This window comes from Sorex fumeus, unplaced genomic scaffold (genome assembly GCF_029834395.1).
Source record: "Sorex fumeus unplaced genomic scaffold, SorFum_2.1 ptg000128l, whole genome shotgun sequence".
Taxonomy (NCBI): domain Eukaryota; kingdom Metazoa; phylum Chordata; class Mammalia; order Eulipotyphla; family Soricidae; genus Sorex; species Sorex fumeus.
The window spans coordinates 51,210,001-51,237,799 of record NW_026606185.1 but is presented as its reverse complement, the minus strand read 5'-3'; the positions used below and the strand labels follow the sequence as shown (position 1 = coordinate 51,237,799).

At 60.1% G+C, this 27,799-nt stretch overlaps 1 protein-coding gene across 2 annotated transcripts in view; it reads left to right on the top strand.

The window, feature by feature from the left end:
* The first annotated feature begins 5,758 nt into the window (after positions 1 to 5,758).
* The window catches only part of SMAD7 (SMAD family member 7), a 28,226-nt gene continuing 6,185 nt past the window's right edge, over positions 5,759 to 27,799 (top strand). The window contains exons 1-3 of one of the 2 annotated variants that reach the window (XM_056138116.1): positions 5,759 to 8,061; positions 9,494 to 9,547; positions 15,459 to 15,530. In XM_056138116.1, the coding sequence (XP_055994091.1) occupies positions 7,434 to 8,061; positions 9,494 to 9,547; positions 15,459 to 15,530 (754 nt within the window). In that variant the 5' untranslated portion in view covers positions 5,759 to 7,433. Of the gene's footprint in view, positions 8,062 to 9,493; positions 9,548 to 15,455; positions 15,531 to 27,799 lie in introns of both variants that reach the window. The other variant, XM_056138115.1, reaches the window with a different exon arrangement.

Genomic DNA, 27,799 nt, shown 5'->3' with positions numbered 1-27,799 from the left:
CGCTTATCTGGCCTGGCACAGACATGCTGAAGTTAGTTCTGCCTGGGTCATATGAGGTAGACAGGCAGAGAGGGAAAGAGCCCTGGATCCTTAACCCCTCAGGGCTGAGGACGGTTCTGACCACCCTTTTCTTTCTTTTTTTTTTTTTTTTAAATTGAATCACCAGGAGATACACAGTTACAAAGTTGTTTGTTGATTGGGTTTCAGTTATACAATGTTCCAATATCGGTCTTTAAGCTGTGTACATTTCTCCCTCCAGCCTCCCCCGCCCCCTTTCTTCCCTGTCTCTCTGTCTCTCTGTCTCTGTCTCTCTTTCTCTTTCCTGTTGGGCATTACGGTTTGCAATACAGTTATTGAAAGGTTATGAAGTCTATCCCCTTTCCTACGTTCATCACTCAGTTCTTGTCCAGAGTGATCATTTCCAACCATAGTGGCTATAGTGATCCCTTCTCTAGCCTAATTGCCTCCCCATTCCCCCACACTTTTCTTCTGCCATGGCTTCACCTGGGGGCTGGTGCCCGTCTAGAATCGCTGCCGCCCTACCAAATGGAGAACCAGGTGCCAGCATTCCCGTTCCCCAGAGCCAGGCTCTCCTGTTCTGAGGTGGGGCGGGCTCCTTCCTGTGGTGGCGCTCGCAAGGGTTGGCGAGACTGTCATCCTGGGCCAGGGCACGCACCTGACTGTGTGCTATCTCCAACGTGGGCCTTCTGATTAGGACGGGCGCGCTTCCGACGACTCTGCCAGCTCATGCCGAGCCGGCTCCACCCTTGCCGTCTGGGATGACACATTGACCTCTGTTGTCATCAGCCTTCCTGGAGAAATTGCCCTGCAGAGACCTCCCGGCCGCCACCAGCCTGACTTCTACGCGGAGCCTGGCCCGCACCAGATAGGACAGTGGGAGGGCTGACAGCAGGGAAGGACCGAGACCCCAGAGCAGGCAAGGAGTAGAACAACAAAAAGTTGTGAAGGGACGAGGTGCTGGGGTTCAAGTGGCATGTCCTGCCCTAGGCAGGTATAGCCTGGGAGGCTTCCAAACCCTGAGCACCACAGGGAGTGGCTTCGGGTTCCTGAGCACCGCCAGGTGTGGTCCGGAATAAATCAATAGATGAGACCAGGGAGAGCTCAAAGGGCTGAACCCAGGCTGTGTTTGTTGGAAACTCAGGTTCCGTCTCCAAGCATTGCATAGTCCCCTGAGCTACCCTGGGAATGACAGCCCCCTTGTGTCCCCTCCCCCCCCAGCCCCGAAGCAACACTCTAGGAATGGTCCCTGAGCAGTGCCAGTGGCCCCCAAACAAATCAAGAGAACAAACTGGAGCCAATTTAGAGGGCTACAGGGAATGCTTTACAGGTGGGAATCTCAGATTTGACCCTGAGAAACACAACTTCTGAATTCTGCAAGAAACAATCCTGGACCGTGAAGACGGGAATAGCCCCCCACAAGCCCTGCTGGGTGTCGTGTCCGAACAAAACCTTTAACCCTGTGCATTTTCTAAGAAGTAACACATTCAAGTGGTTTAAGGTAAGTCAGGTCATGCATATGAGCCAGTAGAAGCTACCTGGGGGCCACCCCGTGTCCTACCTGGAGACTTCATCTGTTAGGGACCAAGTACCTGATTGTCCCTCATGCTCTCTGCTTTTTAGGGACGGCTTTCTTGGTCGCCTGCACCCCAATGTCCACATGACCCTGCCCTGCCCCCTTGGGCTCCAGAGCTGAGCTGCATGCCCTGGCCAGCCCTGGCCACTGTGAGCACATCGGCGGCCGGCGCGGCTGTAATCGGAGGACAGTGCATGAGTCAGGGCTTAGAGCCTCTTTATTTGATTATGAATTAGATGCGTTTTCATTCACTTATGTGCTTGTCCTCAGAGAAGCCAAGAAGTGCTGATTGTCACATCGGCTTCACTCACGTCTTCCTTTCACGAACTTCCTTTCCACTTGTTTTCCTGCCAGATCGGGATGGTTCAGGGCTTGCGCACACGTTTTTCAGGGGATGGTTGAGCAAGAAATGTCAATATTTTCCAGCACTTTTGGGGCCTCTCCAATTGTTCCTGCTTCGAAATTCCTCAGGGGGAAAAACAAACCCACTTCCCCACCCTACTCTGCCCCCAGAGTCCTACCACACGCCCCCACAGTCCGGTCCCCCCCAGCAAGATCTGGGGGCTCACTCTGGTCTTCTCTTGCAGGAAAGCCGTGAGCAAAGTCCCCAAAGCCAGAATCTATCCTGACTTCCCAGCCCCATTGCTTTGGGGGTGTTGTTTGTGGTTTGAGTCACAGCTGGCCATGCTCAGCGGTTACTCCTGGCTTGGTGCTCAGAAGTTGTTCTAGGCTAAAGCCAAAGCCTGAACCTGGATGGGCAAGGCATGCACCCCAGACCTTTGGGCTACGTTTCCGGCCTTTATTTTTAATTTTTTTCCCTTTTGGTGGGGGAAGGCATCATACTCAATGGTGCTTAAGGCCTATTCCTGGCTCTGTGCTCACAAATCACTCCTGGTGGTGCTCAGACAGACAATCCTATGGGATGCTGGGGATTAAACTGGGCTTGGCTGCATGCAACACGTGTGCCTTAATTCCTGTACTATGTATGGGGTTTGGGCCATCCTTGGTGATACTTGGGGCTTTCTCCTAGTTCTGTGTGCAGAGGCAGTCCTGACGTGATCAGGGCTCCGTCCCAAGGACTGAATCATGGTTTGGCGGTGGAAGGCAAGGGCATCATCCCCCACTCTCTCCTTCCCTGCTTTCCTCTCCTTTTGATCTTCCTTAGGGCTGCCTGGAGGTGAGACCTCTCAGATTCTCTCCACTCCATCTGCAGTTGCTCCCCCTAGCTGCTGTCCTGGGTTCTTTGGCTGCTCTCCTTCCTCTGGGGGCCTCAAGGTTCCGTTGGCCTCCAGTTTCCTCTCTCCTCTGGTGGCTCAGTCAGTGGCGTCAAGGTGGCCCGTGTGGGGTGTGTGTGTGTGTGTGTGTGTGTGTGTGTGTGTGTGTGAATCCTGTGGGTACTTGGGGGGCTGATGATGTGGTCGGCGGGTCCCTGCTGATTCCATCCTCCTTGGTCATTACTCTGCTGCAAGTTATTTTGGGGCCTGTGACTGGTGCCTATGCCACTATTAAGGTTTGATTACTATCACCAAAGTGACTAAAAGATGAAAATAGAAGCCTCAACAGGAAATAAACAACTGCACATGAGATATTTTATTCCATCTTCCCTGCCAGCAAAATGATTAAAATCAAACTCATTCACAATAGTTTGGTACGCTCCTGACTTTTTTTTTTCCCTCCCCTTCTGGATCTGAATAGTTTGAAACTGGGTGCTTGTGTCTGAGCAAAGAAAGGAAGTTCCTTTCTAGGTACGCGGGCCAGCCCTGAGTTCCTCTCCGGCATAGCTTCTTTCTTGGAAAGGAAAGGGATCAGAAGACACTGGGTGGGGACAGCTTCTGGGAGCCGAGGATGTTAACTGATTAGGGGCACCATGGCAGAGAGCTACAAAGCAGCCCCGGCCATGTAGCTACTTGCCCGGCATCCCACCCCCGGTAGTAAAATGGAGGAGGAAAAGCCGTGCAGTGAGGGCCAGAGAGGGGTGACGCGGAATTAAAACACCCACAATTACACTCTGTGGGAACAGAACTCTGCAAGTGCGTGCATGTCCCACCAGACAAGCTGTGACGTCACTGCCAGCGCCTGCAACACCCACTTACCCTGCCTGTCCTGGTGCCCTCTGGCTTCTCCTGCCTGAGTGCTCACGCCCTGGCTGCGTTCCCTGGAGTCTAAGGAGTTGAACTAGAAGGATGACATTGGCTTGCTCTGTTTATTTAAGTCCTTCCTGTCACTGCAGGCCAGCCTCGCCGGGGTGGGGGTGGGGGACGGAATGGAACCCTGAGAAGGGACGAGAAGGGACTGCAACTTGCTACAGAAACTTTTCTAACCTTGCCCTGTGTTGGCTACCAGGGATCTGGAACCAGTGCTACATCGATGGCCAGGTCCCTGCCCGGAAGCAGGTTTTTCTGACTTTATTCCTTCTTAGGTGTGTGCGTAGACATTACTCACAGACCTTAAATCTTCCATTTTTGGTGGGTGGGGACGGACACCCAGCTGTGCTCAGAGCTTACTCCTAGCTCTGAGCTCAGGGATCACTTCTGGTAGTGCTCTGGGGGACCATATGGGGAGCTGGAGACGGGAACTAGATGGGCTGTGGGCAAGGCAAATGCCTTCATCCATTGCACTCTGCAGCCGAAACACCCATTTCTAACTCTTCTGTCTGTCCCCGTCACTCCTGACCCATCACCCAGATCCAAAGCTTTGTCTTTGACACTGTCCCCAGGCTCACATGCACCCAGGGCCCCATTCATGGAGTCCTGTAAAGAAGTCACTGACCTCCTTTCATATTTGGATTTGCAAGGCTGCTTTTGTTGGGTTTGGCCGAGAGTATCAAAATGGCCCCTCTAAATCCTATCCAACTCTTGTGGATTCTTAATTATGGGGCAGACACCGATGGTGGCTGGAGGATCCGGGGGTTGAGCTCAAAGTTGCTAGAACGTCCCCCATTTAGCTGAGAAAATGGAAACAACACATTTCACCTTTCTCTAGAGACTCTTTAACGTCCCCGAAGAGTCGGTCATCCTGATCTCAACACATCTAAATGATTTGAGAAAAAAAAAATCTGGTTGCACGGATGAAATTCCACGGGCCACCATGTCAACTGGAGGCCCGACCACTCCTGATGGGCGATGGTCCCTGAGCCGGCTTCAGAACGCCGACCTCGGTGCCCTGGATCTCGGCTTCTGCCCGGCCGGAGCCCCCCGCTGGAGGCAGGTCTGCTCGGAAGGTAACCTTCCCGCGCCGCAGGCGGGGGGCCCCCGAGGTCTTCCGGCTGGGAGGAAGCCTGCAGGCGGCGGGGCGCGCCCCCCCACCCCCCCAGCGCACCCCCCTCCTCCTGCCCGGACGCTGCCCCTCGCAGCTCGTCAGCCGGCCAAATGCATTCCAGAGCTGTGCACAAGACACGCTTCTCCAGGCAGTCCTAGAAACCCGAGCCCGGAGCGGGAGAGGGCGGGCGGGAGCGCGCGGCCGCCGCTGAGGTCACATTCGCGCCGCCTCCCCGCCCTCGGCGGCGCGGCTGTTCCGTCCAGCGCGCACTTCCCAGGCCTCGTTCCAGTCCGGTGTGAATGTCTTTTCCACCGAGACCGCGCTCTCCTCCCCGCCTCCCCTCCGCGCCGCCAGGCCCTTTAAAACAAAACCAATGAATGAACCGCCGGGGCGAGCGCGCGGCGGTGTGTGTGTGCGCGCGCGCGCGCGCGCGGGGTCGCGGGCGCGGGACCTGGGGGGGGTCCCCCCGGGGAGCTCCCCGCGGCGGGTCTCCAAACCGGGCCCCTTGCTGCGCTCCCCAGGCCGGCTCGGGTGGTCCCGGGTTCGGGTTCTCCCTCCCCCGCCGCCCCCTCGCTCCTCCCGGCGCTCCGGGCCAGGTCTCGGCGGCGGCTCCCCGCGTCGCCTCGCCCCCGGGCCGGGCCTCCCCCCCACCCCGGCACCCCTGCCCCGGTCTCCCCTCTCCGCGGCCCGGGAGGGAGCGGCGGTGGCGAGGGGGGGGTGAAATAGCTTTCAGAAACCCGATCTGTTGTTTGCGAAACACAATCGCTTTTTTTTTTTTAAAGCGACAGGGTGTCTAGACGGCCACGTGACGAGGCCGGAGCCGGGCGCGCCACTGCGCAGTGGAAGCGGCAGCGCAGAGGGCCCGCGGGGGGGCGGGAGGCGGCGGCGGCGGCGGCGGCGGCGGCGCGGGGCGGGGGCGGCCGGGGGGCGGGGGCGGGAGGCCTTGCGGGAGGCGGCGGCGAGCCCCGGGCACACTCGCTCGCTCGCTCGGCGCGCGGAGCAGCGTCGTCCCTGAGCCGCGCCAGCCGAGCCAGCCGGGCGCCGCGCTCAGCCCCGCTCGCCGCGCCGGAGAGAGCCGCCCGGAGACGGAGCCAGCCCGCCGGCGCCGAGCTGCCGAGCGCCCCGGAGCCCCCGAGCGCGGCGCGGCGAGCCCCCAGCGGCGGCCCGAGGACCTGAGCGCCGGGAGAGGGCGGACCGGGGGGGGGACCGGGAGGCTCCCGGGCGCGCCGAGGAGAGTCTCGGAGGAGGCGGCGGCGGCGCGAGGACACCCGGGCCCTCCTGGCCGCGGCGGCCGGGTCGGAGCGAGCGGCGCGCACCGCACGGAGAGCCCCGGTGGCCGCCCGCGGCCCCCCGCACGAGCGAGCAGCTTGCGCCCCGGAGGGCTGGAGCGCGCCGCCCGCCCTCCCCCGCGCTGTCAGCCCCGCCGGGCGCCGCCGCCGCCGCCGCCGCCGCAGCATCTTCTGCCCCCGCCGGCCCCGAGGAAGTCCCCGCCGAGGACCGGGGCCCCCGGGAGCGCAGGAGGAAAGACCAGAGACTCCCGTAGAACACCCAGATGCGGAGGATTGAAGCAGCCTAGCCAAAGCTTTCTGTGGATTAAAAGAAAAAAATTGACACGATTTTTTTTTTTGGGTAGAAGAAAAGGAGAGGAAGACCAGCGGGGCTTTTTTTGCAAGGAAAAAAAAAGAGGGGGGCTGTAACTCGTGGATACGTTCTTTCCACCCTCGAACGTCTTGTTTTACTTTGTAAACATTTTCTTTTTTTAAACCCCAGTTCCAGCCAAACGCCCCCAGACCTCCGTGGTGCGAGGAGGTGGTTTTTTTTTTCCTTTTTCATTTTGGGCTTTGCATATTGCTTCTTAAGATTTTTTTTTAAGCAAGCCTTCGTCTTGCTCCAGACATCTCATGCGGGGTGAAGTCCACTCGGCCCCCTCCCCCGAGGCTTCGTGTGCACGGAATTCGAGGAGATCCGGTTACTAAGGATATAGAGGAAAAAAATAAATCGCGTGCCTGCTTTTTTTTTTTTAATTGCCTGCTTCTCCCCACCCCCAAATTAAGTTGCTTAGCAAGGGGGAAAAAAGGCTTTTTTTTTTTTCTCCCCTCCCTCCCTCCTGCAGCCCAGCCGAACGCCTTTCGGGCTTGGTCCCCGCGGGTCTTCCATGTAGGAAGCCGAGGCTGGCGAGCCCGACCGTCGGGAGCCGCTGCGGGGGGGCGTCTTTTTTGGGGAGGCGCCGACCCGGGCAGGCTCCGTCGCCCCCAGGGAAGCGGCGGCCGCGTTCCTCCGGGGTGCGTCGGGGCCCGAGAGCCGCGCTCGGCGCGGGCCGCGCGGGGTGGGGCCGCCGGAGCGCCAGCCCCCGAGCCCCGGCGGGCGCCCCCGGGCCCCCGCGCGCGCCCCGGCCTCCGGGAGACTGGCGCATGCCACGGAGCGCCCCTCGGGCCACCGCCGCGCCTGCCCGGGCCCCTGCTGCTGCTGCTGTCGCCTGCGCCTGCTGCCCCAACTCGGCGCCCGACTTCTTCATGGTGTGCGGAGGTCATGTTCGCTCCTTAGCCGGCCAACGACTTTCCTCCTCGCCTCCTCGCCCCGCATGTTCAGGACCAAACGATCTGCGCTCGTCCGGCGTCTCTGGAGGAGCCGTGCGCCCGGCGGCGAGGACGAGGAGGAGGGCGCGGGGGGAGGCGGCGGCGGAGGAGGCGGCGAGCTGCGCGGAGAAGGGGCGACGGACGGCCGGGCGCATGGGGCCGGCGGCGGCGGCGGCGGCGGCGCAGGCAGGGCCGGCTGCTGCCTGGGGAAGGCGGTCCGAGGTGCCAAAGGTCACCAGCATCCCCACCCCCCAGCCGCGGGCGCCGGCGCGGCCGGGGGCGCCGAGGCGGATCTGAAGGCGCTCACGCACTCGGTGCTCAAGAAACTGAAGGAGCGGCAGCTGGAGCTGCTGCTCCAGGCCGTGGAGTCCCGCGGCGGTACGCGCACCGCGTGCCTCTTGCTGCCCGGCCGCCTGGACTGCAGGCTGGGCCTGGGGGCGCCCGCCGGCGCGCAGCCCGCGCAGCCGCCCTCGTCCTACTCGCTCCCCCTCCTGCTTTGCAAAGTGTTCAGGTGGCCGGATCTCAGGCATTCCTCGGAAGTCAAGAGGCTGTGTTGCTGTGAATCTTACGGGAAGATCAACCCCGAGCTGGTGTGCTGCAACCCCCATCACCTTAGCCGGCTCTGCGAACTAGGTGAGGAAGTTGGTGCGCGCCCACCCGCCGCCGCTCGGGCTGGGCGCCGCGGCCGCGCGTCTCGGGTGGGGAGGGCACGTACGCGCCCCCCCCCACCCCCATCGGGGAGGGAGACCGGGGGAGACCCGAGTGAAGGGTCGTGGGGGGACGGGAAGGGGGTTCCCTGGGGGTTCCCTGCCACTCTTCTCTCCTCCTCCCCAGGGGGGACTCTGGGCACAGCTCAGGCTGGCGACCGACGCGCGGGGGGGAAAAAGACAGGACGCCCTCACTTTCCGATCTGGTGGTGGTGGTGGCGGTGGGATTTGCAGAAAAGAGGTGGGGGGCGCGCCTCCCCCGCACCCGGAAAGGCGTTGAGGGAGGTGTGTGGCCGAGTTGGAGTCGGTCCAAGCCCGCCAAGGAAGGCCGGGCCGAGCAGGGGTGTGTAAAAGCAGGGGGCATCTCTGCTGCTTTCGTGATTAAGGGGACTTGGGGACGGGCCGGTCCCGGCCACCTACCTGGAGTGCGGATCGAACTGGGGAGGGGACGGGGGGGGGAGAAGGGGGGCGGCAGAGAGTATGAGGAGGGGGTGCCCAGCCGGCTAGTTGGTCTCCACCGTGTCAGCCCGGGCTGGGGGAGGAAAAAAACGAATCGAGAGCAGTGAGGGTGACCCCTGCAGCTCAGGAGCGCCGAGAATGGGCTGTAAAGCGGTCTGCCCTCCCACCCCATCTCCGCGCGCCCCGGCGACCTTCCGACCCCCCCCCCCCCCCCAGCGGCGCCGGGGCCAGAGCTGCGCGCCCGAGACCCCCCAGCCGCCGCCTCTTGCTCCCCGCCCCCAGTCTTCATGACTTCCCCTTTCCTCCGAGTCGATGTGCGGCGGGAGCGTCCCCCCCTCCCGGGGGTCTCCCCAAGTGCACCAAGCACGCTGGACCCGGGACGCCCCGTGTGCCCGAGCGGGTGCCCCCCGCAGCGGCCCGGGGCGGAGGTGAATTGCGCCCCTGGAGGCGGGCGGGTCCGCGCGCGTGAGTGTGTGTGTGTGTGTGTGTGTGTGTGTGTATGTGTATGTGTGTGTGTGTTGTGCGCATGTTGTGCGCACGGAGGGGGTGGGGGGCGGAGGGATGGGGTCTGAAGTTCGGGGCCGGGGAGGGGGCTTGGTCGCCCCTCGCCCTGGGAACGGTGAAGTGCGGGCCGCGGTTTGCAGCCGGGAGGCCGGTGCGCGGCGCGGCGGCGGCGGCGGCCGCAGACGTGGAGGAGAGGAGCGCCGAGGCTGGCGCCAGGCGGCTCTTTTGTTTATCTGACAGCTAAATATCAAGGCAATCACCGCCTCGCGGCCCTGCCTCCAACCCCCACAGCTAAGACAAACAGTTGGGCTAAAAGAATGCCTCTGTTATCATAAGTTTCTATCTCTCCTTCTCATGGCTCGCCCTTTATTTTCTCTTACTTTTTTTAATTCCAGAGTCGCCCCCTCCTCCTTACTCCAGATACCCGATGGATTTTCTCAAGCCAACTGGTGAGTAGTTGCTTTTTATTTTGTAGTTTAAAAAAGAAAGAACCAGTGCATCTCTCTCCTCCCTCCGCCTAAGTGAGCCCTGGAGCCTTCAGCTCGAAGGCGGGTTTCTTGGTCTGGGCAGCCGCTTGGAGAGGCTCCGGGCTGGTAGGTTTAGGAGGGCCGGCGGGCGTTTGCTGCCTGGGGAGTTCCAGGGTCCTGGCTTGTCGTGGCCGAGTTCTGGCAGGCTGCAGGAGGCGCAGGTCCCCGTGTGGCCTGTGTGAGTTGCCTCTTTTGTCTCCAGACGGTTCCTAGACAGGCTTTGCGTGGGGTTTTCCTCGCTTTTTCTTGCCTTTGCACTCTGAACAAAGTTGGCTGGGCTTGAGCACGTGGCCTCTGATCCATCATGCCGAAGTGTCCCGGGAGCCAAGTAGGACAGGTTGATGGGAAAATTCAGAGGCTTTCGTGAACACCCAAGGAAACAGCTTGGGCATGGGGTGGGGGTGAAAGTGTGGGGCGGGAGGGGGTGGGGGGGCTCATCCACATTCATTCAATGAAAGCAAGGCGGTTCTGAAACGTCTTCCAAAGCCCGGTTTGCAGGGAGAGAAAGAACCCTTCCCAAGTGGAGTCCCCTGGGGCTCTCCTCTGCTCCTGGGAGTTCTTGTAGGGGCTCTGACTGTTTCTGATGTGGCTGCCTGTCTCTTGCTATCACCTGTGACACAGGGCCAGGGCCCAGCCAAGTCACTGGAGCCTGGCACCAACTCCGTGTGCCTGTCTGCCCTCAACTTCTGCCTCTGCTTGTGTCTTTTCCCTCAATCCACACACAGGGCCAGGGAGGAGAGAGGAGAGAGAGGGTCCTGCCACCCCAGACTTAGGGAGGACCACAGGGCTGCACCTTCAGGGGCTCTGGGGCCCCTTCTGAACAGGGGGGGAGCGCTCTTGTGCTGAAAGCCAGGATTATAATTTGGATCTGCCGCACCCCCCTCCCCCCGGGGCCCGATGCCCTGGTGGCTGGAAAATGCACTCCTTGTGACATTTTTCTTTGACCAGGGTTCTGGGAGAAGGAAAAAATGCAGGGTTGGGCCCCCATTTCGCACTTGGAATTCGACAAGTCCTTCCGCCTTGGCCCCCCTCAGCCCCACTAATTAAAACTTCTTGCTGGGGCGTTGTCCTAAGTTAAATACTTTAATGAACGGTGTAACTGAAGCTCGGCTCTTCACCCAGCCCTCCTCCCCGGGCGCCTGCTCCGGTTGGGGAAGCCTTGCCCCTCGCCTGGGGCCTGCCTAATAAATGGCTGCAGAGCATGTGATATTTTGCTTTCGATTTACAAAACAGCAGATAAATGGTCATTAATGAGGAGATAACCAGCTCTCTGCGCTGGTCACTAAGCTGGTAACTAACTAACCACTAACGTTAGTGCGAAGGACGAAGGACCACGTTGGCTGGGGAGGAAAGAATGTGGCTGGACAGGGTTCTCTGTGACGGCCGGAATTGGGCGTCCTTTGCCCAGGTCAGTTCTCCCTAGGGCTTTCCCGTTTGCTTTCCGAGTTCTTCCCAGTCTCCCGACGGATCGATCCATCAGGCGGTTTTCCTTCGAGAGCAGTCACCTTGGCCCAGAAGTAGGTGCTAAGGTGCCCGAGATAAGGTTCCTCAAACCGGAGCTCAGGGTCGGGCCCGACACCCCCCACCCCCCACCCCCAGCAGAGCTCTAGGGATGAGCTGGTCCCTGGGATCTCTGTCTGAGCCCTGCCGGTCAGGACCTCATTTTCAGTGAGTGGAGTGATGTATTTATTCATTAGCAAGTGCTGACATTAGGTAGCAAAATGTGTGTAAACAGAGAAGCCACAAAGAGGAATGTGCCGTTTCCAAGGAGGGGAGGAAAATCTCTCCAGGTCGGCCAATGGGGAGTGAGCAACCTGCCAGACAGACGCGCAGACAGCTGCTTCCTCACCCAAAACATTTTGTTTGTAAGAAAACAACAACCAAAAAAAAAAAAAGAGTGAGAACAGGTGCCCTGTCAGGACTGGGGTGCTCTCAGGCTAGCCCCTCTGCTGAAGGAGCTGTTGGGGGCCTGGAGGACCCAGGGGGCTGTGTCTGTCTGGGGCCTTTCCCTGGAGGAAGGGGCGTGGCCGGGGACTTTGGGGTCAGCTGCCCCAATGAAATGCTCCTCCAGGGGTGTCTGCCCTCACCTTTCACCGGAGAGCGTCTTTGGCTGGGGAGGAGAGGTCAGTCACTTCCATTCTGAAGTTCTGAGCCCTTGGCTGGAATTCTTGATCTTGGGTTACTAGGTGAGAGTCACGTCGAAGATTTTTATCGTGGACAGCTGTTAAAATCTTAACCGGCTCTCGTGATGAGGTAGTCCCTTTTGCAAGTTCCCCCGACTTAGAAAGGCACCAGGACCTCCTCCAACCTTTGTGGAAACCCAAGGGCGTTTAGCCTTGGCAGGGTGGGGGTGGGGTGCTCTCCAGTTTGCAGCACCTCAGTGACCTCTGACTTGTGTGGACCTGGGTGGTCGCAAGCCAGTCGGCCCTTTGCGGAAAGGAGTATTCAGCGTCCGAGGTGGCCGCGGCTGTGGTTATGGGCAGGAAGAAGCCCCCTGTTCCCGGCTCATCCTGTAAGGAGTGCACTCTTGGGGGTGCCATCTCAGTTTCCGGAGCGAGAAGGATGGGATTGGGCTGGGGGGGGGGGGCGCCAGGGTGGACCCAGCATGTGGCTCTGTCTCAGACCTGCAACCCCGGGAGCCCTGTCCCAGGCTTGCTCCGTGGGAGCTGCTCCCATGTGTTCCCTTGTGGCCCTCGTGAAGGTTGGCGGGCGAATGGGCAGGGGGAGGGGTTTGTTTCTGGCTCTGCGCTACTTGCCCTAGGCCTGGACTCCCTGGCCGATCCCCGTGGGCCAGTTGAAGCCCCACAGCCCAGCCCAGTTTTTCCATCGTAGCCCTGCCTTTTACCTCTTAACTCGCCGAGCTCTTTTAAGTTTTCCGGGCCTCCTTTTCAATCCGGATGATTAAAGACTTAGATGATTCATTCGTGTGCCCATTTATTGGTGCATTCATTCATTCAGCAGGCTTGGTGATGTGTCTGCCCGGGACGTGGGATGATTCTGGAGCAGTGGATTATTATCCTGCTGTGCGGAGGGACATCTGGGAGGTCTTGCTGGGGCTGATGTACCTGGGGGGGGGGGGGGGAGGTGTAGTAGTACTGGGTAAGGGGGTCCTATGCCCACAGGTGTTCAGGAAGCCCAGGACTAAGTGGAGAAGAAAGTTCTGACTCTTGGGGAAATGATTCTTCTGGGGTCCCCAGCCCTCCTCATCCTGTACCCCTCTCCACCGGTCTTGCCGGGTCTTGGTGGGTGGGGATGAGTCCCCCAGCAACCCAGTGTGCCCCTGGGAGTGGTGACAATTAGCTGTGGAGAGTTGGGAGGGGCCTCTTGGCGTCTGGGCCTACCTAGACCCCAGGGAGCAGGTGGTGCAGGTAGAAGCTAGGACCCTAACTTTACGCTTTGTGGGTGAGGCGTGGCCTCTGACCTTTACAAGCCTGGCAGTAAAGGCCTGTCTGGACAGTGCAGGTAAAGACATTCCTGCCGGCCTGCCTACCTGCGGGAAGGTAGGGGAGGCGGGCCGGGCTGGGCCGGGCTGGGCTGTGGGCCGGGCTGAACTCTTGGGCAGAGCCCAGCAGCTTACTGGGTGGCCCCCTGCGCTAGTCAATGACGCCTCAGTTTACCTGGGTGCGTGTCAAACAGGTCTACTTTGCTACTTCACAGGAGTGGAAGGGAGGCCTAATTAATGTTTGTAAATCCCTCCGAGATCAAAGGCGCTGCAGAAGGGCAGAGCAGCGTTTCATAAAAAACACTTGTGGTTGCCAGCGCGGCTCTCTCGCACCTTTGATCTGCCACAGGCTGACACCCCAACTGTGGTCCGGGCAGCCCCGAGATGCTGCGTTTTCCTTTTGAAACACCTTGGCCCTGGGACGCCGCCAGCCAGAGCTGGGGGTGGGATGGCCACGGAGAAGTCCTCCTGTTTAATGTGGGGGTGTCTTCCGCTCCGGAGGGGGGAGGGGGCCCGCGAAGCCTCTGTCTCGAGCAGAGCGTGATGAAAGCCGCCAAAGTCGTTGAGCGAGCTCAGGGTACACACCATTTAGCAAGCGGCTCCATTTCCTGCCTGCCCCTATTGTTTTCTATTTGATTAAGTGTATCCTGTAAAACTGTATATTCCTGTTAGGAATTATCCTTTACCCTGATCCAATGTGATTACACAGTCGTTTTTTTTCTACCCCCTGCGGCAGCCATCCCTCGGCACCCTCCTCTCCTTCTCCCCACCCCCCCACCCCTGCCCCCCTTTCCAGGAGAATTCTTGAAAAGTTGTTCGCCCAAGAGAGGGTGCAGGGGAGGATGAGAAGCTCAGAGGAATTGGCGGGGGGCAGAAATGACAGGAAGCCCAGCCCCAGCCCCAGAGGGGTTTGGGGCTATGTGTTGACCCCTTCCCTCCTCCCCATTCCTTTACCAGAAAAGGGGCACCAGCTTCTGGGCAGTAAAGGACCCCCCCTGGACCACTTGCCTGTAGCTTTCCATACCCTTGGACTTCCATGTGCCAGGAAGGGTCGGGGCAGGGGGTGGGACGGGGGCGTTTCTGGTTCCTCTCCTGCGGCCCTGAGCCCTGACCCTGGTGTGTGTGAAGCTCTCTGCTGCGGCAGGAGTCAGCTGTGGTTTGCGGGCACTGTTTTCTGTCGCTGTTTCCCAAGGCATTGTCATTAGCATGTAGGTCACGCTGAGCACCTGAGGGTGAACAGAGAAGCCGAAGGGAAGTTGAGGGTCTGTCCCGAGGGCACAGGGAGTCTGAAGGGGCAGGACCAGTCCCCACAGCAGGAAAATCCCCAGTCTCGGGCGGAAGGGAAGACACAAGGGGAGGTCCTGGGCCTGGGCGTCCCCGCAGGTACCTGGACAGTTCCCCTCGGACCCCGCGGAGAGTGGCCTTGGATCTGGTGGTGGTGCAGATGGCATACCTGAGTGGGACTCGGTGGACTGCTCCGAGTTGGGTCTTTTTCCCTTTGCTTGTCATCACAAAGGAAATTAAGGAGGGGGAAAAAAAATCCCTCCATCCCAAGCCTGGTCCTGAGAAGTTCTGAAGTCTCTCCCCAGTCTGTCTTTTATTTATTTATTTTCATTTATTTATTTTTTTGCCTTTTGGGTCACACCCGGTGATGCACAGGGGTTACTCCTGGCTCATGCACTCAGGAATTACCCCTGGCGGTGCCTGGGGGACCCTACGGGATGCTGGGAATCGAACCGGGTTAGCCGCGTGCAAGGCAAACACCCTACCAGCTGTGCTATCACTCCAGCCCCTCACCAGTCTGTCTTTTAAAAACACGAGTGCCCACAGGGCCAGAGAGAGCTCAGAGCACTGGAGCTGCCAGGTCTGGGCCCCGGCGTCACATGGTCCCTGAGCACTGAGCTGGAAGCAGGGCATGGGGTGGCTGCAAAAGTCCTGGATCTAAGCGAAGGAGGCTGAGGCTTGGCCCTGGATTTCTCCCGCTGGGAACCTTGGCTGGGAGACAGGAACAGGCACAAGGAAGCAAAACCCAGACCTTCTCTGACGTGAGAATTACCTGGTTTCCTCAAAGCAGGAGGCGGGGTGGGGGGTGGGGGGGGAAACAACTGGACTTGCAATAAAAAAAAAAAAAGGAAGGAATTCCAGCCCGTCTGTGATCGAGCCTGACTGGACTAATGATTAACTAGCAGGCCAGAGCCCAGACGGTGACAAGGTGCTGTGGTCTGTCTCCTGATGGGCAGACATTAGACATTGATGACCAGGGCGCTGCGGGGAGCCAGCCCTTCGGAATGTGTGGTTTCTCTCTAATGCTGTTTAAGAGGTGCTTAACATTCATCTTGGTGCCCGTATTTATTTGTGTATTTATTCCTCTCTCTCTCTCCCCCACAGCAGACTGTCCAGATGCTGTACCTTCCTCCGCTGAAACCGGGGGAACGAATTACCTGGCCCCTGGGGGGCTTTCAGGTAAGGGAGCTTTTTCCTCTACTGTCCTGGCAGTGAATGGGGGATGAGGAGTGGGCGTGGCCAGGGGTGTTTCTGGGGACCCCTGTGGTTTGGTTTGTGTTTGTTGTTCCCTGCTGCTGCTTGACAGGTCCAGGGTGGCCCTGCGGCTTGGGGGCTGGTCCATATATATCCCAAAGGCCTGTCGCTGTGGGGTTAGCACAGGCTCTAAGACCGCCACTGGGGAAGGGTTTCTCAGACCCCCCAGGTGTGCGGGAGGCGCTGCGGGTTCAAGAGCTGAGATAGTTGGAGTAGAAGCATCTTCCCGCAAGGATTGGAGGGGGGGCAGAGGGGGAGGGGTTACAGGCGGAGGAGGGGGAGGACCCTGGGCCCACCTGCTGGCCCCCCCCACCATCCCTGAAGTCCCCTGAGGACCCACCCCCTCCTTACAGGAGACCAGGCAGGGGTGGGGGGGGCAGCACCTGCAGGTCCTGGGCTCTGGCCCCTCTTCCCTCAGGCAGAGCCTGCACATCTGCCTCGTGCTCTTGGGGTGGGGGTGGGAGATTTGGGTGCCCTCCTGGGTGAGCTCACCTCTGACCTCTCAGACTGTGCTCGGTGGGTTGGGGACACCTCTTGGGCGCTCTGCGGGGATGGCTGGACCTGGTTTGTGGTTTCAGCACATTGTTGACCCGATGGGTGTAATGAGGACTGGGAAGGAGCGGCATGGGACCCAGAGCTGGGGGTACCCCTGGTAGTGGTGGGGTTCGTCCTCTGCAGGCGCTGTGTCTTTCCCACTTTCTGAGGCCTGGGCATGTCTGCAAGGAAGAAGGTCTAAGTGGCCAGGTGGTCTGGGCGAGTGGACAGTCTCAGGACGCTGCTGGCCAGCCGAGTTTTAGATGGGTTGGTGTTCGGTGTTTGGCGGGCTGTACCAGCCGAGTTTTAGATGGGTTGGTGTTCGGTGTTTGGCGGGCTGTACCAGCGATGCTTGGGAGTTACTCCCGACCCTGCACGCCGGAATCACTCCTGGCAGTGCTTGGGGGAACCATATGGGATGCCTGGGATCAAACCCTGGCCGGCTGTGTGCAAGGCAAGCGCCCTACCTCCGTGCTGTCTCTCTGGCCCTTGGCCAGTTGCCTTTTTTAAGCCCTGTGGGCCCCTGGAACTGCAGGAATACGCCCAGGAAGTGGTGACTTTGAAAAGGGGCTTTGGGGAGGGTTTGGCTGGTGGATAACATCTCGTCTGTCTCCTGGGCTGGAGGAAATGGCGACATAGGCTCTCAGCAGCTCCAGGCGTGCCCAGGGAGGGCCCACCCGCCCTCCCTGCCCCTGCTGAGATGGGTGGGCTGTGCTTGTCTCCCCACCCCCCCCCCAAAAAAAAACAGCTGTTCAGTCCTCGAAGGAGACTGAGGGACAGCAGAGATGGCCACCAGCCCCTCCCCCAGGTGACCGCAACTCTGCAGAGGAACCCGGAGCTGCAGGGGTGGGGTGGGCTGGGCCGAGTGCCCCCTCTGAAGGGAAGCGGGTTTAAACCAAACTGCGAGAAGGAAGGAGGGAGGAGGGAGGGGGGGTGCGTACATGAAAGAGCATTTGTTTTGAATTTTAGCTCTTGATTTACTAATTCCCAAGGCTTCAAAGTTTGAACTCTTTCTTCTTTTCCGTTCGGAGTTGGAGCGGTTTATTAATAATGTGCCGTGGGGGGAAATTGAAGAAACTGCGTTGGGGTCGGTGCCAATGGTTTGGGGGTGTCTGGGCGGGCGGGGAGAGCAGTGGAGGAAACCCGGGTTTTACCCTTCTCGGAGGAGATCGCTCCCCACCCCCACCCCCGCCCCCTGGTTTTAGTGGCCCAGGCTGGGCCTCGGCGGGTTTTTACCAATAGAGAAAGCCCAGGCCTCCAGCTTTCTTTCCAAGAAGTTGATCTTTCCACAGGGGGGTGGGGGGCGGGGATGGGGGCCCTGGGTGTGTCCGCCTTGCAGAGGAAGAGGCCAGCAGGGGCTGAGTGGGGCAGGCCTGGAGGAGAGGGGGAGCCTGTGTCGGGGGTGCGGAGCTGGGTGGAGGGTGAAGGCGCCCCCCCCCCCCCCCAGTCTCCTCGAAGGCCTGGGTGCTGTCCTTCCTGTCCAGCCTCCATCAATGGGGCTCTGTAGGGTGGGAGGAAGGTCGGCAGCAGAAGCCAGGCCTTGATTCTCTTGGCAAGGGAAGAAGGGAAAGAAAAAACAGCCGAATGTGAAAATGTGGTGCCTGGGAGGTGGGGGCGGGGGTGCACGCCAAGGCCTGCCCCCCCCCCAAATGCCGGGATGACTACAAGCCTGGCCCTGCCCTTTCCTGCTCGGAAGGGGGGAGTGGGCGGGTCGGAACCCTGGGAGGGCCCTGCTGGCCGCAGGTCGGAATTCCAGCCGCGCTGCTCTGAGCTGGCCCGGGAGAGACAGCGGGCCCAGCCTTGGGGATTCGCAGCAGAGCAGTGCCCCCCCCCCCCCCAAGTTTCCCCAGTCTGGGAAAACAGCACATTTTTAGAAGGCTGGGACTCGGTTCAGGAGATTGTACTTTCATTTCTGACAGCCGGCTCTCCGAGACAGATGGATTGCTCTGTGCATGGGTGTGTGTGTGTGTGTGTGTTGTGCATGTGAGTGCGTGTGTGTATGGGTGTGTTTTGTGCATGTGTGTGACCGTGCGTGTTTTGTGCAAGTGCGTGTGTATTGTGCCTCCGTGTGTATTGTGTTTTGTGCATGTGAGTGCATGTGTATGGGTGTGTATATGTTCTGTGCATATGTGTGTGCGCGTGCATTTTGTGCGCATGTATGAGCATGCATGTGTGTCTCATGCAAGCGTGTGTGTGTGGTTTGTGCATGTGTGTGCAAATGCGTGTGTCTTGTGCCTCTGTATGTGTACGTGTGTTTGTGTGGAGCGCACAGGCTGCAGACACACAGTCCCATGCATTGAGCGGGCCTGCTGTGAGCTCAGACCTTAGGGGCCCTCCTCCCATGGGCCCCAGTGGGTCTCCAGGGGGAGGTGTACTTGGGGGCTCGGGGAGGGATGAGGGGTGGGGCCCAGCTGTGATTTGGAGCTCGGGCTCAGGCTGCTAGGATGGTGCCTTTGGAAGGCAGCGTCTCCAGAGCAGGTCCTTCGTGCTGGACGGTGTCCTGGCCCCGGAAGGCCGGTCCTGCTGAGGACTGACCTAGATGGCAGCGTGGAAGGCCCCGCTCGCGGTGGGGATGGGAAGGGCCTGCGCCCAGAGCTTTCACTGCGCCCGTAATGAGAAGCATGTGTTCCGAGCCTCGTCTTCGCAGGCTCCATCTGTACTTTCTGGGAGGGCCGCGGCGAGCGCGTCTGCCATCCTGGTTCAGGACAGAGACATGCAGGCTCCACCTCAGACTTCCAGGTTACCCGGCGGCAGCGGCAGATTCACCCCCTCCCCTGGCTGTGCTGGGTGCACAGTTTCTCAGCGTCTGGTCGAGCCAGGCCTTAGCCATCCTGACCACCCGTGGGCCAGTGACCACTCGAGTTACTGAAACTTCAAAGAGGTAGGCCAGAGGCATAGGACAGCGGGTAGGGTGCTTGCCTGCTATGCGGCCGGCCCAAATTTGGTCTCTGACCCTCCAGATGGTTCCCAGAGCCCTTCAGGAGTGATCCCTGAGCACAGACAGACCAACAGACACACAACAACAGCAAACCAGCTTAGGAAGAAGAGGTGTAGCCGCGGGGCTCCCGGAGAGGGGGGGCAGGCTGTGGTGCTCCGGTATTGGCTTGCCTTGGGGGGAAGGAAGGACTGAGGGGTCTCCCTCTCTTGGCCATGCATTCATGTTGGCGGGAGCCCCCCGCCGGTTCACCAACCTGAGAGAAGTCTGCTTCTCGGCTCAAGACTCCAGGCCCCTGCCTGGATTCCTTTGTGGCCCCGTCTGGGTATGGGGATCTCTTTTCTCGGAGCCCCGCTGGTCTCTGTCTGGCTCACCTCTGAAGGCCCTTCAGTTCTCCTCTGGGGTGGGGGGAGCCGTCCTGCCTCCATGGGGGGTTGTCTGGGGAGTGAGAACTCTGCCCCCCACCATCTGTGAGGAGGTGGCCCAGGTGTCACCTGGCCTGTACACCGGGCTGGGGGGGCCTGTCTTGTGTCTTGATGTCTCCTTCCCTGGCCTGGGTACCAGCGGCCTTTGGGGGCCCTGAGGACTCTCATGCCACAGGGGAGTGGAAGGGCAGTGGGACCCTCGGAACTCAGGAGGACTCATGGCCCAGCACATGGGGGCCAGAGCCTGAATCTGGAGGAACCCAAACCTCCCGGACCCCAGTGTCTGGGGGGCGGAGGGGCATGCATGGACCTGGGCGCACCTGTGTTGCCCCCTCATCCCTTGGGGGCTGGAGAGATGGGAGGGAGCCCTGAGCACAGAGCCAGGAGTTCTGCCCTGAACATTGTCCCCACACACCCCTCCCCCAGATAAATCAATAAAGACATCAGCCTCCCTCTGCCCTGTGAGGCAGCCAGGCAGGGGTTAAGGCAGGGAGACAGCTTGAGACATCTCCAGTACCGGTGTAGACAGTCCTGCCCACCAGACTAGATGGGCTGTCTGTGTCCGTCCATGCGTCCTGTCACCGTGACTGCAGGCAGGCAGGCCGAGGCTGGGAGGCCACTCACGAAGACAAGCCAGCACTGACACTCCCACCCCCCACCCCCCACCCCAAGCCCAGCCTCTCTGTCCCCGGGCTTCTAGAGGACTGAGTGGGACTGCATACACGAGCTTAGCCCAGGGGTCAGGGGATTCGTGGTCGTGGTCCCCTCCCCATGTCTCTGTCCCCAAAGCCCCCCCCCCCCCCGAACCTCCAGCATCGCCCCGCGGCTGGGCACCCCCACCCACCCCCCACATCTGCTTGCTTATGTGGCACCTACAAAGCACGTGTCTGAATCTGGTGGGAGAGACTTGGGGGTGGGTGCCCAGGCCTACCCGTGTATTGGGGACCGTGTGAACCTTGCCCCTCTTAGCGTGTCTGATACTCTGGGTTGAGGCACGGGGACGTCTCCTCTCCCCGTGAGGTTTCTGCTGGAGATCCAAGCAGAAGTAAGTGCTCACGAACTCTGCTCCTCTTCCCAGTTCGTTTTGTTGTTGTGAATGACATCGGAAAGGCGGCCTGGGGCTTCCCTGGGGAGCGGGGGGTGGTAGGACCCCGAATCTGCAGCACAGCAGGGACTGCTGGAAGTGGGATTTTGCGGGTGGGGAGAGGGACCTGGGACTGTGCGACTCTCGGACAGTGCCGTGTGGAGGCTTGGAGAAGCAGTGCTGGGGATCTGGGGAGAGCGGCTCTCCAAGGCCCCCTCGATGGCTTGCACTGGGGTGGGGGGCGCGTCTCTGGCGCATGTTACCTGAGGAGACAGATGCCATCCCCGCCTGGATCTTCACCCTGGCATTTCGCTTGCTGCCGCAGAGGATGGAGAGGCAGGAAAGTTCCCAGAGATGCTTCCCCAGCCTGACCTTCCTCTGGGGGAAGTGAGTGCCCTAGTTTTCTGCTGGCCCCAGGCGACTTTCTCTGGCCTGGCCTGCCCGGCCCAGTGCCCTGCTGCCCAGCTAGCCTGGTGGTAGGGGGTGGTGGGGGGTGAGGGGCCAGCAGGTAACTAGCAGGTGGGGACCACCTGTCCCCTGCCCTGGGCCACTCCCAGGCCTTCATCCGGGTCTGCTGGGCCGATGTCCCGGGCCCGCCCGGTTCTGGGGCTGCAGAGCGGGCCGCGGCTTCCGTGGGCTTGCGTGTGCAGGGATACTGTACCTCGCGGCCACAGGGAGGTCACCGCCCGCCCTGCCACCTTGCTCACGGGGCTGAATGGCCGGCCCGGTCTGGCTGGCCGCCTGCTGTCCCCGAGCCGGCTTCCTCTCGGGGCTATTTTCAGCGGGAAGATATTATTAACTGCTGAGGCAGTTCTCAATTTAGTGGCTCAGACTACACGAAGAAAGCCACGTTCCCCCAGCCACGGCCGCACGCTCTGAAGTGCGGGGGGCTGTGTGGTGGGCTCCCACCCGTGGCGAGAGCCGTCTCTGGAGGAGAGAGGAGAAGGCTGCGGCCCCCGTGTGCAGGTGGGGCCGGCAGGGGCCGGGCAGGGACGCCAAGGGGCTGGGGACGGTTGCTGCCAACAGGGCGATAACTTTCACCTTGCAGTGAAGAGGAACTGTGGGGACCAGACAGGAAATTGCATCACTCCTTCATGAGAGATCTCCAGAAAAAGGTTGTTTTGGGAAAGGTAGTGGTTGAGGGGCCGGCCGCAGACCTGTGGGAATGAACGCTTGTGTGTGTGTGTGTGTGTGTGTGTGTGTGTGTGTGTGTGTGTGTGTGTACGCGCACGCGCACATATGTGTGAGTACACATGTGTGAATGTTGTGTGTAGATGTGTCTGCATGTGCAAAAGTACATGTGTGATTGTGCATGTGTGTGGAGATGTGTGTGTGTGAGTGTTGGCCTGTTGGATATGTGCGATTGTGTATGCATATGTGTGGAGTGTGTGGATGTTGTGTGTGACTGCATTTGGGAGAATGTGTGGCATCGTGTGGTATTTGTGTGCGTGTGGATGTGCGAGAACGTGTGTGTGTATTGTACGTGTGTGGATGTGTGTGATTGTGTGTGCGTGTGTGAGTGCTGTGCGTTTTCTCCCTTCTTCTCTCCTTGTGCTCCAGGAGAATGTTGGGGCCGTTTTTGTTAAGGAAGGAGCTGTTGGAGAACTTTGTGTTATTTTTATTACTTTTTAAAAAATTCTCTTTTTAAACCAGAAGGTCACCTTCAGTTGAACTGCTAACTGCGGCCTTATTTCCCGGTTTACTGAGGAATCTTTCATGACTTCTCCGCTTCCTTCCCCAGGCGGGGACGCCAAGCCGCTCTTGGCTGGAGACGAGTTTGGGTTTGGCTGCGGGGCCCTCTGCCCGGCCGCACCCTGTGTCATTAGCTCGCTTTTAGCTTGGGGAAGAAAAAAAAAACTAAGCCTTTTGGGGAAGGGGGGTGGGCAGGATGGGACCGGGCCCTGTCCCCTGCAGCCTCATCTCCCCTCACTGAGGGACCCTGAGCCGTGTCCATCACTCAGCAACGCCTGAGAACGTGTTCCAGGCACTCGGAGTTTTGCTTCAGAGCTGCCCCTGCCCGGGGGGATGGAGCTGTGGGGGTCTGTCAGCCACCCCAGAGCCTGGCCCCAGGGCCCTGTGGGAATGAGGAGGGGAGACCCGGGTGTGAAGGAAGTTTCCACGGCCTTCTCTGCCTTTCCAAAGCCTGTGGTGCTGTTCCTGAGGCCGGGCCAGTGCCCACAGGGGCTGCCAGGGCCATGTCAGGGCTGAGGCCCAGGGAGCTCTGAGTGTGTGTGTGTGTGTGTGTGTGTGTGTGCGCGTATACATACGTGCGCATGTGTCTGTGTGTGCGTGCCTGTCTGTTCTGTGTGTGCATATGTCTGTGTGTGTGTGCGCATGTGTGTCTGTGTCTGCCTGTGTTTCTGTACCTGTGCGCATGTGTGTCTGTGTGTGTGTGTGTGTCTGTGTCTCGTTTGCTCCTCGCTCAGCCCCCACCCCTTGGCTTTTTCCTTAGCTGCTCTGTTTTGTTTTCATAATACAAGAGCCCTGGGGTGTGTAAAAGCATTGTTGAACACTGGCTGAGGGGAACTTGTCCAAACAGGGCAGGACGCGGGGCAGGAGGCTGTGCCCGCGGAGGTGGCAGGGCTGGTGCCCGGCGTGGAAACACCTCCAGGACCTGCTGCAGCTGGCTGGGTGGGGGCAGGGACCCTCAGGAGCTGCGTCAGGCTGAGCGGCCAGCAGTGGGGAGGAGCCAGCCGGGGCGCCCCTGTGGTTTCCGTCACGTGGGGGTGACTCCGGAAGAGCAAATGTGCGGGCTGGGCTGTGCAGGTGTGGGGTGGGGGGCCGTGTAGAGTCAGGCGGGCAAGCACCAACGTCTGCGGCTCCGGGGGGGGGGGCGGAGTGCAGGGGCTTCTCAGCCCCTGTGGAGAGCAGGCAGAGGGGTCAGCCTGGGCGTGGCTGAGCAGGCTGGGGGGGTGCCCAATCACTGGCTGCTTGGTTGTGTGGTCTGTCAACAGCAGCTGGAACGGGGCTTGTGTGTGTTCTGTGGGATGCGTGCTCTCTCTCTCTCTCTCTCTCTCTCTCTCTCTCTCTCACCTTCCTCCAGTGCAGAGTGGGAGGTGACAGCCGAGAGCTGAGCTCTTGGCCAGGATCATGGGAGAGCCCTTTTGGGTGCCACACTCTGTGATACTTGGGGCTGCTCCCATCGCCATGCTGGGGGACCGTGCGGTATTGGGTATGAACTCCCGGGCTCCCACATGTGCCTCAGCCCATTGAGGCTCCCCCTCCTCCCTCCAACCCATCAATGCCGGGTACAAGTGTTTTATGTCTAGCCGTGGGGGTGGGACATGTTTTCAGTGCCAAGGATTTTGACTTTCCCTTTGTGTCAGGGCTTGTTTGTTTGTTTTGAGACTGTACCTGGCAGTGCTCAGGGTTTACTCCTGGCTCTTGTGGGGGACTGTATGGAGTGATGAGGGGTGACCATATGGGGTGCTGGGGACTGAACCCAGGTTGGACTGTTCTTGGGAAACGCCTCACACTCTCCTACCACTCTGGCCTGGCTGACCAGGCCTCGTTTTGTCACTTGCAGAGTTGAGTGGCTGTACTTGGCCTCCGTGTTCCCACAGCGCTAACCATCTTCTCTGTGGGTTTCCATTTCGGGGGTTCGTGCTCGGGTGGGGGGCGGCTGCTGGCACCTTCCACCTGCAGATCAGCAGAGAAGGGAGCGGGCGCACTCAGGGCTTTCCCCCTGAGAAATTTGAACCCTCATCACCTGGGGATTTGGTGTTTTTTGTTGTTGTTGTTTTTTGTTTTTGCTTCGGGGAGAGGAAGCAAACTCATGGGATCCCCATACGGAGAGACAGTGCTAATATTTTAGTGCTAATATTTTTCTTCTTTTCTTTTTTTTTTTTTTCTTTTTGGGTCATACTGGGCTGGTGATGCACAGGGATTACTCCTAGCTCTGCTTGGGGGACCATACGGGATGCTGGGAATCGCACAGGGGTCGGCCGCGTGCAAGACAAACACCTTCCCCGCTGTGCTATCGCTCCAGCCGTGCTCATACTTTTCTTGAAATCACCTTTTTTCACCGTTTTTTCTCCTCCCGCCATGTGGGGTGCACTCTTGTGATACTTGACCCACCCTCTCCCTCCAAGGCAAGGTGTTTGGGTGTTGGGGCCAACTGCGGCTGTGCTGGTGGCCTCTAGGGCCGTGCCCAGGGAGGCAGCGGGTGGCACTGCCAGGCACGGGCCCTGGGCCTTGTGCATTCACAGCCTGTACCCCTGAGCTGCTTCCCCAGGGCCATTCCTGCAGGTGCGATGAGGGCTTGAAGGGGGTGAAGCCTGGCTTGGCCCCCAGGGCCTCTCAGCTCAGCTCAGCCCACTGGCCCTTCGTTCTTGACCCCCACCCCTGCCTCCACTTGGGGTCACTTCCAGCGCCTGGCCCTTGAGTGTTGATGACACCTGAATGTGGGTGAATGAATGAGCTCCCCAGGACCCCCTGCTTGCTGTCTGGGTGTGGGGGGAGGGAGGGGGGAACCATGCTCTGTGGTGACCACTGCTGGCTGACCCCGCCCTCCCCAGGGCTCGGTCATGCTTCCAGACTGGGCATCTGTGCACTGAGTGAGGCCCTCCCCTGCCTCACCCACGGCCCGTGGCCCTGCATGTCCCTGGGGGCCACCGGGTGGGCTGGGACCAGAGGGGGAAGAGAGAGGGAGGAGCAGGGGTGGATGGATGGTGGGGGTGGGGGGTCCTGAGTCTGTGCGGTAAGGAGGTCCGAGGAGGAGGAGGAGGGAGAGGAGGAGCAGCCGCTGCCTGGCTCCGCACGGTAATGGAAGCCAGATTGGAGCCCCCTTCCGTGGAGGCCCCAGCACTCCGAAATGTGGGCGCAGGCAGAGAGGCTGGGCAGGGGTGGGGGGATGCGTTGGTGCTCCCCGGCCCCTCCCTGGAGGCAAGAACCAGGAGGGCCGGGGGGGGGGGGCTTGCAGGGGCTCTGTGGGGGCACGGGGGCCTTGGAGGTCGTGAGTGCTTTGGGGGTGAAAGGGCCGGGCCGGCCGAAACGGGAGTGTGTCAAGCCAGGGAGATTAGATTACGGAGGCAGACAGAAGTAATGATTAACTTTTCCAGTCTGCACTCTGTCTCCAGTCTGTCCGCGTGTTGTTTTTCCCCGGTGAGGACAGCGCGGCCTGGCCTAGTGCTGGGTTGTAAAGAAAGAAGAATGAGGCTGGCGAGAAGGGGGGTGCGGGGAGCCGGCGAGGAGAGAGGCTTTTCCATCCGATCCCGCTTTGGAATTTATTGGCCGGAATGCAGTCAATGTTCAAAATGCCATCCCCTGAACAGTTTTCATAATTGTCAGGGAACATGGGGGGTGGGGAAGGGCGAGATGAAAAGGACTTTTGTTTTGCGACTTTCTTTTTTTTTTTTTTCAATGTCTGGGGGACACTATTCCGTGTCCCCCTCTAGAAAAACCCAGAGTTGAGTTGGAGCAGCGGGGGTGATGGGGGGGGTGGGGGGCGCGGGGCTGCGTCTGGGGCCTGTGGTGCCTTTCGGGGAGTCATGAGCAGAGTAGCCGAGCCGGGGTGCCCCTCCCCACCCCCAGCGTGTGTGCGGGGCCCGTGTTGGAAACGAAAACGCTCACGGCGAGAGCAGAGCCTGGCCACAGCTGACCTGTGTGTGCCTCGGGGCTTGGGGCCTTTCCAGAAGCAGGCTGTGTGGCACCATCCGTTTTGGGGTAGGGTTCTCACCCTGCCTCAGATATGGCATTCGGATGCTTTCAAGCAATGGGAGAAAAGAAAATCGGGGGGCTCCTGGCGGGTGTTTTAAGAGAAGGTTGTCCTGTTGAATTGGGTGGGGGAGGTGAATGTTTGTCGTTGGGGGTGTCCCACTGTGGATTCTACTGGGGGTGGCGGGGGGGGGGGGCTGAACTTGGGGCCTCGGGTCAAAGGTTTGACTTGGGCCTCTTGGCTCTCGAGTGATGGTTCCACCCTGCATCTTCCTGGGAGTGGCCAGGATCTTACCCAGCGGGGATGCAGATCTGGGGACAGGGAGAGAGGGCTCCCCCATGGGCCCAGGTGTCTGAGCCCACCCCCGCTCTAAAGAGAGCTTGCAGAGCTGGGAGGTGCAGGGGAGGGAGGGGTCTCCCATCGAGTGAGTGGACGTCTCAGGACTTGAACTTGAGTGGCCGTGAGGCCGGGATGCGCCCGAGATAGCCGCCAGAGAGGCCCATTTACTGTAAATATTATGAATGGAGTTGGCCAGCCCGGGAGTCCCCACCCTTCCTCTGCGGCCTCGCAGCAGGCGGGCAGCTGGGTACACGCTCTCATTTGCATGGCCGAGGACGGGGGCACAGGAAGCCGCCTCAGCCGGGCTGGCGAGACAGAGACGGCGGCGTTTGATTTGTGTGCCTTCTCTCCGGGGCCCGCGCTACCCACAATTATAATCTAGGATGGCAAAATAGGAACCCCTGGGAAGGGGGGTGAGGGGTAGGGGCGGGCTGGCGCTGGGATGCTCAGGGAGCCCCGGGAGGGGCTGCGGGGAGCAGTTTGGGGGAGGAGGGCATCTGGGCCCAGGTAGCTGATGGATGACTCATCCTCCCTCCTGTGTCTGGAAGGCCTGGGCAGGCAGCGAGCGGCCCTGGCTCGGTGGATCAGCGATGTTGGGGGTGGGGGAGTGAGAAGCTTGGGTTCTCCCTGCCTGGAGGGGCTCTCCCGAGACCCTCCACCAGGTCTGGCCGTCTCCCGAGTGCAGAGTTGCCAGGACCTACCTGGGGCGTGGGGCGTGGAGGAACGGGAGAGCGAGCCAAGGGCGCATTGGTCGCTCTGTGCTGTTCTGCAAGTGAGTTTCCCCGATCTGACTCGGGCCGCTTTGGGCCTTGGAATCTGTTTGGTGGCTGCAGATGGAAATTTGGAACTTGGGGCCCTACCTAACCGAAGTGATTTTCTTCCCTCCGGGGAGGCAGATGCACTGTAGGGTTGCGGATCAGATGGGGCGGGGTGCTGTGTGTCTGAGTGCTTCCCCTTGTATTAGTGGTGGCCGCCATGGACTGAGACTCAGAGAGGGCAAGCCACTTGGCCGGCGCCACAGAGCAGCTGGCTGGCCAAGACGCGGTTTCAGCCCCTGCTCCGTCTGTAGGCGGGCAGAGCCCCGGCAGTAGGTGCTGTATTTCCGGCTGTATTTTCCCACCGCGCCCCACCCTGACTTTGGATAGGAGCCTGCGGCACGGGCAGGGGTGGAGCTAAGGCTTCGAGGTCTGAGATGGTCTCCCCAACCCCCGACTCAGCTCA